Source organism: Podarcis erhardii, assembly GCF_964252035.2.
Source record: "Podarcis erhardii genome assembly, chromosome: 4".
Classification (NCBI taxonomy): Eukaryota; Metazoa; Chordata; class Lepidosauria; order Squamata; family Lacertidae; genus Podarcis; species Podarcis erhardii.
Genome location: NC_138508.1, coordinates 9,220,570 through 9,234,193, shown reverse-complemented (window position 1 = coordinate 9,234,193; position 13,624 = coordinate 9,220,570). Strand labels below are relative to the sequence as shown.

Here is a 13,624-nt window from a genome sequence, read left to right as displayed (position 1 = left end):
TATTAGCAGGCAATGAAGCCCGTTCTCTCGGTGACGGAAGAAAACAGATAAGATAATGGCAGCATGGCAGCAATGTAAACACGTACAAAGGGGATGCAATAACATAAATAGGGGCAAAAATTAAAAATGCATAAAAGACTCTCATCGGAGAGCTTCCTTCCTCCCCCTGGTGGCTTCCAAATGTTTCCACTACAATACTCATCTGGATTTGGCTAACTGGCCCCTGCAAGGGAACTTTAACAACCTGGCAGTTAAAACTAAAAGCTTTCTTTTGTGTCCAGGGCAGGCTTTTCGTTTTAACTGTCCTTTTGAAGGACCAGGTGTGCAGCCTGGGAGTCATTTTGGACTCACAGCTGTCCATGGAGGCACAGGTTAACTCTGTGTCCAGGGCAGCTGTTTATCAGCTCCATCTAGTACGCAGGATGAGACCCTCCCTGCCCATGGACTGTCTCGCCAGAGTGGTGCATGCTCTGGTTATCTCCCTCTTGGACTACTGCCATGCGCTCTACGTGGGGCTACCTTTGAAGGTGACTCGGAAACTACAACTAATCCAGAATGTAGCAGCAAGACTGGTGACTGGGAGTGGCCGCCGGGACCACATAACACTGGTTCTGAAAGACCTACAGTGGCTCCCAGTAAATTTCCGAGCACAATTCAAAGTGTTGGTGTTGACCTTGAAAGCCCTAAACGGCCTTGGCCCAGTATACCTGAAGGAGCATCTCCACCCCCATTGTTCTGCCCGGACACTGAGGTCCAGCTCCAAGGGCCTTCTGGCGGTTCCCTCCCTGCAAGAAGTGAGGTTACAGGGAACCAGGCAGAGCGCCTTCTCGGTAGTGGCACCCACCCTGTGGTATGCCCTCCCATCAGATGTCAAGGAAATAAACTACCTGATTTTTAGAAGACATCTGAAGGCAGCTCTGCTTAGGGAAGTTTTTAATGTTTGATGTTTTATTCTGTTTGTAATCTGTTGGGAGCTGTCCAGAGTGGCTGGGGAAACCCAACCAGATGGGTGGGGTATAAATAAATTATTATTATTATTATTATTATTATTATTATTATTATTATTATTATTCCTTCTCTTACAGTAACACCAGGAGCGAAGCAGCTTCAAAAACCATGTCCTTAATTCACAGTTCTAAAACAAAGGATAGGGGGGCTTACGCCATGGCATCTAGATCCCAAGAGGTCTTCTGGGGCTCCCAAGAGCCTTCAAAATTCATTTTTAAAACAGGAAACTTTTTAAAATTTAATTGAGGGCTTATATGGGCTGCCTGACGCCATGAAGCCAAAGTAAATTGCGGCCCTCAAGTCCCCCCAAAATATTTTCATATCTATATCTATTGATCGATCAATATATATGATCATTCCCCTAGGCTTCCTGCTGCATTGCCAACAGGTTTGCATGACCCCTTACCCAATATTTGCTTTTTCAAAAAAGGGCTGTGCTCACTTTTACACTTCGACCACGTCTATTTTGGCACTCAGGCGCCAGAGTATTGGCCACAGGTCAAGTCAGCCCTTGGTCAGGAGAACCACCCCTGATCCAAAGCTTTAGTTTATTCATCTACCAAACTAAGCAATAGGACTGTGGCTCAAATAAATGCCTGCGCATGAATTAAGAGTAAATGCTTTCATGACCACTAGATGCCGCCCTGGGCCACTAAACTGGTAGCTGCAGCAGCAGAAGTTGAAAGCACTGTCAATTTGCTTTCCCCCTTTATTCAACAAATGGATTTGACCCGAGCAGAGGTTTATCCCCTTTCTCTTTCAGTAATAAGAAGTATAATCGTGTGCATGTGTGTTGGAGCACGAAGATAACCCCAGGTAAGCCCTGTGTGAACCACAGCCTTGTCTATGATGTTTTGAGGCCCACACCTGGCTTGAGAGCAGTACATGTGAAAAGGATCTAGGAGTCTTGGTTGACCACAAACTTGACATGAGCCAACAGTGTGACGCGGCAGCTAAAAAAGCCAATGCAATTCTGGGCTGCATCAATAGGAGTATAGCATCTAGATCAAGGGGAGTAATAGTGCCACTGTATTCTGCTCTGGTCAGACCTCACCTGGAGTACTGTGTCCAGTTCTGGGCACCACAGTTCAAGAAGGACACTGACAAACTGGAACGTGTCCAGAGGAGGGCAACCAAAATGGTCAAAGGCCTGGAAACGATGCCTTATGAGGAACGGCTAAGGGAGCTGGGCATGTTTAGCCTGGAGAAGAGGAGGTTAAGGGGTGATATGATAGCCATGTTCAAATATATAAAAGGATGTCACATAGAGGAGGGAGAAAGGTTGTTTTCTGCTGCTCCAGAGAAGCGGACACGGAGCAATGGATCCAAACTACAAGAAAGAAGATTCCACCTAAACATTAGGAAGAACTTCCTGACAGTAAGAGCTGTTTGACAGTGGAATTTTCTGCCAAGGAGTGTGGTGGAGTCTCCTTCTTTGGAGGTCTTTGAGCAGAGGCTTGACAACCATATGTCAGGAGTGCTCTGATGGTGTTTCCTGCTTGGCAGGGGGTTGGACTCGATGGCCCTTGTGGTCTCTTCCAACTCTAGGATTCTATGATTCTATGATTCAAAGTGCTGATTTTTACCTATAAAGCCTTATGCAGCTCAGGACGCCAATACCTCAAGGACTCTTAGGGGTTCTCCCCATAAGAAGCAGCCCACACCCTGCAATCATCCTATGAGGCCCTTCTCCCCGAGCCCCTCCATGGGAGGTCCAGCGGGTGGCAACACGAAAGCAGGGCCTTTTCAACGTTGGCTCCCCATTTGTGGAATACCCTTCCCCCAGGGAAGCTCACTTGGTGCTCTCTAGCTTAAGGCACCAGGCAAAGCCTTTCCTTTTTACTTTGTTGTATATTTTACTGTTGTTAGCCACTCTGAGCCCGGCTTCGGTTGGGGAGGGCGGGAAATAAATAAATTATTATTATTATTATTATTATTATTATTATTATTATTATTATTATTGCTGAAGCTTTTGGCCCTACGTTTGAAGCAAGTGGCGGGCAGGTATCGGTTTCGTTCTTGTTTTCAATGTGTATTTTGTGTGTGAGTTTCTTAAACTTGCATTTCTGTGTTGTGAATCACCCTGAGATCTACGGACGGAGGTCCGTATACAAATTTAATAAATAATAAAAACAATAATAAGTATTTGTGGCCTCTTTGGGTGGGGGAAGGAGCTGCAAAAGCATTGCTGTGGAGGCAGCACCTAGTAGCCACTAAGAGCCCTTTTCGGATTGTCTCATCATTTTGGACTCATCATTTTGGTCCATGGAGATGCAGGTCAATTCTGTGTCCAGGGCAGCTGTCTAACAGCTCCATCTGGTACGCAGGATGAGACCCTACCTGCCCACATGCCAGAGTGGTGCATGCTTGGGTCATCTCCCGCTTGGACTATGCAATGCACTCTATGTGGGGCTACCTTTGAAGGTGACTCGGAAACTACAACTAATCCAGAATGCAGCAGCTAGACTGGGGACTGGGAGCGGCCGCCGGGACCACATAACATCAGTCTTGAAAGACCTACATTGGCTCCCAGTACGTTTCCGAACACAATTCAAAGTGTTGGTGCTGACCGTGAAAGCCCTAAACAGCCTCAGCCCAGTAGACCTGAAGGAGCGTCTCCACCCTGCATGGAGGTCCAGCACCAAGGGCCTTCTGGTGATTCCCTCATTGCGAGAAGTGAAGGGAAGCAGGCAGAGGGCCTTTTCGGTAGTGGCGCCCGCCCTGTGGAACGCCCTCCCTCCCATTAGAGGTCAAAGAGATAAACAACTACCCGACGTTTAGAAGACATCTGAAGGCAGTCCTGCTTAGGGAAGTTTTTAATGACTGATGTTTTAATGCATTTTTAATCTCTTGTTGGAAGCTGCCCAGAGTGGCTGGGAAAACCCAGCCAGATGGGCAGGGTGTACCGTAAATAATTATATTACAGTGGTACCTTGGGTTACAGACACTTCAGGTTACAGATGCTGCAGGTTACAGACTCCGCTAACCCAGAAATAGTACCTCGGGTTAAGAACTTTACCTCAGGATGAGAACAGAAATCGCACGGCAGAAGCAGGAGGCCCCATTAGCTAAAGTGTGACCTCAGGTTAAGCACAGTTTCAGGTTAAGAACGGACCTCCAGAACGAATTAAGTTCTTTACCCGAGGTACCACTGTGTATTGTATTGTATTGTATTGTATTGTATTGTATTGTATTGTATTGTATTGTATTGTATTGTATTGTATTATTATAATATAATATAATATAATACAATATAATATAATATAATATAATATAATATAATAATATATTATATTATATTATTGTATTGTATTGTATTGTATTGTATTGTATTGTATTGTATTGTATTGTATTGTATTGTATTGTATTGTATTGTATTATTATATTATATTATATTATATTATATTATATTATATTATATTATTATATTGTAATTATAATTTCCTCTGTCATGAATTTGTCCGATCCTCTTTCAAAGACACCCAAGTTCATGGCCATCCCTGCTTCCTGTGGGATTTTTTTTATCATTCCCGGCTCTTGCAGCATTCTGCTCCCTCGGTTGCCTGAAACCTGGCAGGCCTGTTCTAGCAGGCTACTTCTCTTCCTGAAGTTCATACGCCTGGAAACGAACAGACACAAAGCCCAAGCCCTGCTTACCATCATCCAGACTGGGGAACGCAGCCTGCTGAGGACACGAGAGTTGTCGGAGGTGACGGACTGGACCCCGGAGCACCACAGGACAGAGTAAAGCCAAGGCTCGTTCACGACAAACAGATTGACGCTCAAGTTCGCCACGGCGTATTCCCTGTCGAGGAAGCAGAGCGGGGAGAAGGACGGGCCTTAAAAAGCACAGAAGAACGTCAAAATGGCAATTGCTGGGACGCTGGGTTCTGTCTGGTCCCAGATTCTGCTGTCAGAGAACCACATCAGAGAACAGAGGCCGTTTTAGGGCAGCACCACTGGCTGAGGTGGTACCTTTTCAAAGTCTGGTAAGCGCTTCTCCAGCTTTGGGAAGGAGGCAGGTAAAGATAAAAGGTAAAGGACCCCTGGATGATTAAGTCCAGTCAAAGGCGACTATGGGGTTGTGGCGATCATCTCGATTTCAGGCCGAAGGAGCCGGCATTTGTCTACAGACAGCTTTCCGGGTCATGTGGGCAGCAGGACTAAACAGCTTCTGGCACAATGGAACACCATGACGGAAACCAGAGTGCACGGAAACGCCGTTTACCTTTCCGCCACAGTGGTACCTATTTATCTACTTGCACTGGTGTGCTTTCGAACTGCTAGGTTGGCAGGAGCTGGCACAGAACAACAGGACCTCACTCCGTCACGGGGATTCGAACCCCTGACCTTCTGATTGGCAAGCCCAAGAGGCTCAGTGGTTTAGACCACAGCGCCACAGGACGTATGAGGGCTTTGACAAGGCCCTGGGTCCTCCTCTTCCTTCCCAAAGCCGCGCAACTGCTTACTGGGCTTTAGGAAGGAGGGTGAAGGGCTCTGAGACCCTGAAAGAGCTTTTATGCTTCCTTCCCCAAGCCTCAAATTTTGGCTTCAGGCCATATCACCAAGGTTCAAGAAGGAGAACGCCAAAAAGGCAGCAATGAAGGCCGTTCCCCTGCCTGTCCCCAGTGTCTGGTACCTGAGGGTACTCTGCTTCTGAATATACCTGCTGCCTCAAGGGATATCTAAACTACAACTAATCCAGAATGCAGCAGCTAGACTGGTGACTGGGAGCAGCCGCCGAGATCATATAACACCAGTCCTGAAAGACCTACATTGGCTCCCAGTACGTTTCGGAGCACAATTCATACTGTTGGTGCTGACCCTGAAAGCCCTAAATGGCCTCAAAGGCCAGTAGACCTGAAGGAGCATCTCCACCTCCATTGTTCAGCCTGAACACTGAGGTCCAGTGCCGAGGTTCCCTCATTGCGAGAAGCAAAGCTACAGGGAACCAGGTAGAGGGTCTTCTTGGTAGTGGCACCCGCCCTGTGGAACGCCCTCCCACCAGATGTCAGAGACAAACAACACTTCTTCAGATAAGTGTGCATACACATGAAAGCTCATACCAATAACAAACTTAGTTGGTCTCTAAGCGCTGTGGGTTAAACAACAGAGCCTAGGACTTGCCGATCGGAAGGTCGGCTGTTCAAATCCCTGCAACAGGGTGAGCTCCAGTTGTTCAGTCCCAGCTCCTGCCCACCTAGCAGTTCGAAAGCACATCAAAGTGCAAGTAGATAAATAGGTACCACTCCGGTGGGAAGTAAACGGCATTTCCATGTGCTGCAAATGTTGGTTCAACCCCCTGAGGGAGCAAACAAGCAAACACGACAAGGCTGAGAAGCAAACGTTTCTCATCCAGCTGCAAAACAAATGCCGTCACTTGCTCCAGATCTACATCCCCAAAATATTATTCCCCAATCGGCAAACCGCAACCACGCGTTGTTCTCGGAAAGTGTCCCAGCCAACGTCCGTCCAAAGATAAGACGGACGGATCAAAGGCTATTAATGGGCTGTTTTTCTGTGCACAAAGTAATTTCTGAAATAAAAACCGGGACCTTGGACTTCTTTCACAGCTCCATGGTAACAGCAGCGGCTGCCGGAGAGATAAGGAGCGTGGCAAGTGGTTTGGAGCTTGTCTCTCAAAGGGCCCAAAGAGGATATTAGAGGCAGCCTCACAAAGCCATCCATTACGTTCCAGGCATGCAATTGTCTCTGCAGGCCCTTAGTCATCATTAGGCACCCCTGTCAAAAGGCCTTTTCCTCTGCCGCTAGCTCTGTTCAGGGCTGTAGTCGTCTCTGCTAACAAGAAGGTCAATTCTGCAATCTGCTTCACTGAGGAAAGCTTGCAGGAATCACTAAATCATAGAGCTGGAAGGTACCCAAAGTTCAACCTCCTGCAAAGCATCTTGCCTTGAGGAATTTATTCTACAATTTCATTATGTTGCAAAACCCCTCCTGATTTCCCTAGATATTTTGGTGGGAGGAACGATGAACTGTGTGTGACACTAGCACCCCACGCCTGGTCATAATCCATGTAGATTGCAGTCTTCCCTGACCTCAGAAAGCCAGCGCATCAGGGAGAAGCCAAATCGAGACATTACCTTCCCTGGCACTCTACTTTTCTAGAAGCAAGGATGTCGGTTTTCGTTTCTCTTTTTTTAAAAAATGGGAGAAACCTTCCGTCATGGAAGCTTCCCGCAGGCCGAAAGTGGTACAGTCCAGAAAGATAAGGATGCTTATGAGAACGAGACCAAAGGCATGTGGAAGGGCGAAAGCCCACAGCATACCTGATATCGTCCCTGGTGACTTTGGTGTAGCGCAGGTTCAGCTTCTGGAAGCCTCTGTCCCTCAAAGGCTGAGCCCCAGCCTTGACGCCAGAGGTCTGCTGGAAACCCGGGGCAACCTCTTGGACCAGTCGGCGGTCCGAGTCAGGCAACCACATCACCTGATGGGGCAGAAAACAAAACGAAAGGAACCCAGTAGCAGTCGCCGTTAGAAAAGAACATTTGGAAAATCTATTGAAATCAGACATTATAAGTTCATCTTATAAGGGACGCGGGTGGTGCTGTGGGTAAAACCTCAGCGCCTAGGACTTGCCGATCGCATGGTCAGCGGTTCGAATCCCCGTGGCGGGGTGCGCTCCCATCGTTCGGTCCCAGCACCTGCAACCTAGCAGTTCAAAAGCACCCCTAAGTGCAAGTAGATAAATAGGTACCGCTTTAGAGCGGGAAGGTAAACGGCGTTCCGTGTGCTACGCTGGCTCGCCAGATGCAGCTTGTCACGCTGGCCACGTGACCCGGAAGTGTCTGCGGACAGCGCTGGCTCCCGGCCTATAGAGTGAGATGAGCGCACAACCCTAGAGTCTGGCAAGACTGGCCCGTACGGGCAGGGGTACCTTTACCTTTACCTTTAAGTTCATCTTAGACTGGACAGTTCGCAAGTTTCTGCGGCTTTGCACAAGGTTTTGTATTTTTCTCAGAAGATTGATAAAGAATGTATACTTATTTTGGTAATTATTGTGTGTATATGAGTCGCCAGCGTGTTGCATGAGTCATATACTACTTATATCAGCAGCACAGGTTGAACTTTTCTAGTGTTAGAAAAGAGCAGCCATGACCAAGAGGTCAAGGCTGCAAAAGCTTTTCAACGGTTGGTATTGCTTTTCAAAAGATCGCACTCCTCACTCAAGAAGCAAAAACAGTTTCTCAAAACCACGGCTTAAAATTGGTGCAAATATTTCACTTTAAAATTCTGGAACATTTCTGCGTTATGTAAATGTACCATTGCGCATCCGGTCGCAGCAGTCTTGAGTGTGGTTTCCTGATCAGTGCAAATAGGTAAAGGTAAAGGGACCCCTGACCATTAGGTCCAGTCGTGGACGACTCTGGGGTTGCAGCGCTCATCTTGCTTTATTGGCCGAGGGAGCCGACGTACAGCTTCCGGGTCATGTGGCCAGCATGACTAAGCCGCTTCTGGCGAACCAGAGCAGCGCACGGAAATGCTGTTTACTTCCCGCTGGAGCGGTACCTATTTATCTACTTGCACTGATGTGCTTTCAAACTGCTAGGTTGGCAGGAGCAGGGACCGAGCAACGGGAGCTCGCCCCATTGCGGGGATTCGAACAGCTGACCTTCTGATCAGCAAGTCCTAGACTCTGTGGTTTAACCCACAGCGCCACCCACGTTCAATCAGTGCAAATAAAAGACCAGATGATTCTTAGCAAAGGGAAATAATTTCAGGTTGGAGAGAGAGAGAGAGAAAAGATAAAGATCAGTGCAAATACTTTATCTTCTCTCTCTCTCTCTCTCTCTCTCTCTCTCTCTCTCTCTCTCCAACCTGAAATTATTTCCTATTGCTAAGAATCATCTGGTCTTTTCAGTCCAAAGGTGCTTCTAGAGAGCCTTCGCTGTACAATTATAGCCAGATCCTGTGGTTTCGCCTCCTCTGTCCTTTGGCAGTGAAGGGATTTCGTTTTGTGGGACCCACCTCTCTGGCTGAATTTATACCCTTCCAAATTGGCAGATTGGGACGCCCGGTACCCAACACGCTCCCTCTCTGCCTAACCTACCTCACAGGGTTGTTGTAAAGATAAAATCAGGAGAGCTACATACACGACCTTGAGCTCATTGGAGGGATGCCAATCTAATGTAATGCAATAAAATGTAACAAAATAATAAGATGTCGTTGTGGATAGAACCTGAGTCCTCATTAGGCAGCATTAAACCAAGCTAGAAGCACAAACGCTGCCTCCAAAAGGTTATTTTTGGGGGTGGATGAACAGAAATGGCTGACAGAATGGAAGCAGGCAGCCTCCTTGAACGAGGACCCGGTGGAGCAAGATGCACGTTGGATTGGAAACTGGCTGCCGGTGTTCTTAGAAAGAACAGATGGAAACTAAATGTGGAGTCGTCCCCCAAGCTAATTGCTCCATATGTGGGTGTGCAAGATGCTTCAGGACTGAACGCGGTGAGCAACAACAACAAACTCTCACACCCTTAACTGGAAAGGCTGTTTGGTAAAAGGTAAAGGCAAAGGGACACGGGTGGCGCCGTGGTCTAAACCACTGAGCCTCTTGGGCTTGCCAATTAGAAGGTCAGCGGTTCAAATCCCCATGACGGAGTGAGGTCCCATTGCTCTGTGCCAGCTCCTGCCAACCTAGCAGTTCGAAAGCACACCAGTGCAAGTAGATAAATAGATACCGCTCCGGTGGGAAGGTAAACAGCGTTTCCGTGTGCTGCTCTGGTTCGCCAGAAGCGGCTTAGTCATGCTGGCCACATGACCCAGAAGCTGTACGCTGGCTCCCTCGGCCAATAAAGCGAGATGAGCGCCGCAACCCCAGAGTTGGTCACGACTGGACCTAATGGTCAGGGGTCCCTTTACCCTTTATCTTTAAAGGCAAAGGACCCCTAGACAGTTAAGTCCAGTCAAAGGCAACTATGGGGTTGTGGTACTCAGGGCTGGATTTAGGTTTGATGAGGCCCTGAGCTACTGGTGGTAATGGGGCCCTTTATATCTCCAGCTGTCCTTTGTCAACAACAAATGGTCGCTGTTTTTTGTGTGGAATATATTCTATATGGTAATTTATGGACCTAATACACAAAACACTGTTGTTGTATGTAGGTTTTATTTGATTTGATTTTTATCTTATATTTTGGAAATGTACATCCAAGGTTTTTTTCCTTTATTTTTTGGGGGGGGTCCCAAGAGAGTGGGGCCCTAAGCTATAGATTGTTTAGCTTATACGTAAATCTGGCACCGGCGGTACTCATCTTATTTTTCAGGCCAAGGGAGCTGGCGTTTGTCCGCAGACACTTTTTCGGATCATGTGGCCAGCAAGGCTAAACCGCTTCTGGCACAACGGGACACCATGATGGAAACCAAAGCGCATGGAAACGCTGTTTACCTTCCCGCCACAGTGGTGCCTATTTATCTACTTGCACTGGTGTGCTTTCGAACTGCTAGGTTGGCAGGAGCTGGCACAGAGCAATGGGACCTCACTCCATCACGGGGATTTGAACCGCTGACCTTCTAATTGGCAAGCCTAAGGGGCTCAGTGGTTTAGACCACAGCGCCAGGATCTTAAGGGCACATGGAAATCTCACCGCCCAACCCACTGCTCTAGGCAGATGCCTTCCAGCTGCCCGGATATCCCAGGTTGAAGAGATCAGGAAGAGATGTCCGACATTGAATGGACCTTCACGAAATGGTTTGTGTCTTGAACTGTATTCATATAAGGTAAAGAGGAGGGACACAATAATCAGTGGAGGGCTGTCACTCAGAAGACGGCTGCTCCAGGATGAGGGAAGATCTCAGCAGGAGACACATCTCTGGAATGATTTGACAATGGCACCAACAACAAACTGTGGACCGCCCTCCCACCAGATGTCAAGGAAATAAACAACTATAGTGGTATACCTCGGGTTAAGAACTTAATTCATTCCAGAAGTCCATTCTTAACCTGAAACTGTTCTTAAACTGAAGCACCACTTTAGCTAATGGGGCCTCCTGTTGCTGCCGTGCCGCCAGAGCACAATTTCTGTTCTCATCCTGAAGCAAAGTTCTTAACCCAAGGTACTATTTCTGGGTTAGCGGAGTCTGTAACCTGAAGCGTCTGTAACCTGAGGTACCACTGTACCTGACTTTTAGAAGACATCTGAAGGCAGCCCTGTTCAGGGAGCTTTTAATGTTTGATCTTTTATCGTGTTTTTAATATCCCGCTGGAAGCCACCCAGAATGGCTGGGGAGGCCCGGCCAGTTGGGCAGGGTATAAATAAATTTATTATTATTATTATTATTATTATTATTATTATTATTATTATTATTATTATGAAACCCCAGCAACCAGGCCATTCCCAGGGAGGGCAAGGAAAATCTTCATTCAACCTCAATGAAGTTGCCATTTGATCACCATGACTACGTGCTCCCGATTGGCTAGGACCATGCAGCCGATGAGAAGGCAAGGCACATCAAAAAGGAAGTTCATGGAATCAAGAGGGATCCCTGAGAAACATCTAGTCCACCCCCCCCACCCCCCCCGCAAAACTCAGGACGGAAGCAAGCGGCGATGAGCAAGGTGCCTTTTGTGGGGGGCAGAGGGCAGGTTTCGGGGAATGTTTCTCGCTCATCCTCCGGAAAGCTACAGCGACCCCCCCCAAAAAAGCTTCTTTTGCCCATGAGCCTCTCCCAAGCCCGCCTCTAGTTTCTGCTTCTCCGACTGAAGCAGAAGCCCCCACAAACATTATTCAGCATCTACCTACAAACGTGACGTTGAACTCACAGCCTGCTGAGGGATGCCCGAGTCGAGGACCGTTTCCAGGGTGATGTTGATGAAAGCGCTGTAGTAAGGGTGGTCCCGGGGCAAGCTCTGGAAGTTTAAGAGGACAGTGGCATTGCCCTTGACCACCTCCAGCATCTCGGCCAGCTTGCAGACGGACTGGTTGGCGGCTCTGACAAAGTCGGAACTGGAGAGCGACTGGGCGGTCCAGAAGGGATCATTCTGAGGGAAGGGGGAGCAAACAGAGAGACCAGTGTTCAACGTTATCGCTTTCGAAGCCAACATTTTTATTTTTTGAGGAAGCCATCTTTTAGGCTACAACCACGCGGCAGCTTATTCCCTGGCCGTCGATTTCCAGATTTCATTTGAGCTTTCGCACAACGTAAAAGCCCGTTCCGGAAAACCAATGAGACACGTTAACTCGTTTCTGCAAACTTTACTTTTCCCTCAGGCCCCCTGACAAAACATCTTGTAAAGAATCTCAGGAGGCAGCAAAAAAAAAATGCTTTGCACATCAGGAGCTTTCTTGAAAGCGAGGAGGAGAAAGAGGAGAAGGGATGAAGGGGAAACCTTCCTCCAAGACGCAAGGGCGTTTTCAAGATCACTCTCTGTCTTTCAAGCTGATTAATGGGGTACTTCGTTCTGTTCTCAAAAGCATCCATCGTGTAGAAGGAGACAACCAGGCTGGTTTGGAAAGGCCAATTTGGGAAGCAGAGCCTTGCCCTCTAATGCTTCAACCACCATTGATTGATTGATTGATTGATTGATTGATTGATTGATTGATTGATTGAATAAAGCAAGCAAGGGCAGGGGAGACCCACCCCACCCTCCAGACTCGTCCACATACCTTGAGGAACCATTCGCCGGCGTTCAGCATCTCTAGGTCTGTCCAGTTGAACATGGAAGAATGTGTGTAGGCCCTCTCTGGGAAGACGGCCTCCACATCCGTTGTCCTCCGTAGCGTCTTGTCATGCATGAGGAAAGGCACCCCGTCGTAGCTGTGCAACGTAAAGAGAAAAAGAGTCCCTTTACATTTGCAAGGCAGCGCTCGACCGACGCAGAATGCCTGCACTGTTCCATGTGGTGTAGTGCCAGTGTGGTGTAGTGGTTAAGAGCGGTAGTCTCGTAATCTGGGGAACCAGGTTCGCGTCTCCGCTCCTCCACATGCAGCTGCTGGGTGACCTTGGGCCAGTCACACTTCTTTGAAGTCTCTCAGCCTCACTCACCTCACAGAGTGTTTGTTGTGGGGGAGGAAGGGAAAGGAGAATGTGAGCCGCTTTGAGACTCCTTAAAGGGAGTGAAAGGTGGGATATCAAATCCAAACTCTTCCATGTAGACTCACGGAGCTGTAAGGGACACGCGAGGGTTATCCAGTAAAATAATTTATTATTTATACCCCGCCCATCTGGCTGGGCTTCCCCAGCCACTCTGGGCGGCTTCCAACAAAATATTAAAATACAGTAATGCATCAGACATTAAAAGCTTCCCTAAACGGGGCTGCCTTGAGATGTCTTCCAAAAGTCTGGTAGTTGTTTTTCTCTTTGACATCTGGTGGGAGGGCATTCCACAGGGCAGGTGCCACTACTGAGAAGGCCCTCTGTCTGGTTCCCTGTAACTTGGCTTCTCGCAGTGAGGGAACCACCAGAAGGCCCTCAGAGCTGGACCTCAGTGTCCAGGCTGAACGACGGGTGTGGAGACGCTCCTTTAGGTATACTGGGCTGAGGCCGTTTAGGGCTTTCAAGATGAGCACCAACACTTTGAATTGTGCTCGGAAAAAGGTACCAGTTCCCCGATTCCACAACTCCGTGCTTAAAAGCATCCTCACTTTCCCACTTGGCCTGG

At 48.0% G+C, this 13,624-nt stretch overlaps 1 protein-coding gene across 2 annotated transcripts in view; it reads right to left on the bottom strand.

The window, feature by feature from the left end:
• The window catches only part of GDPD5 (glycerophosphodiester phosphodiesterase domain containing 5), a 194,500-nt gene that overhangs the window by 14,991 nt on the left and 165,885 nt on the right, over nucleotides 1–13,624 (bottom strand). For both annotated transcript variants that reach the window (XM_081860460.1, XM_081860461.1), the window contains exons 10-13: nucleotides 12,630–12,780; nucleotides 11,786–12,004; nucleotides 7,296–7,453; nucleotides 4,666–4,813 (exon numbers count right to left, since the gene is read on the bottom strand). In XM_081860460.1, the coding sequence (XP_081716586.1) occupies nucleotides 4,666–4,813; nucleotides 7,296–7,453; nucleotides 11,786–12,004; nucleotides 12,630–12,780 (676 nt within the window). The remainder of the gene's footprint in view (nucleotides 1–4,665; nucleotides 4,814–7,295; nucleotides 7,454–11,785; nucleotides 12,005–12,629; nucleotides 12,781–13,624) is intronic.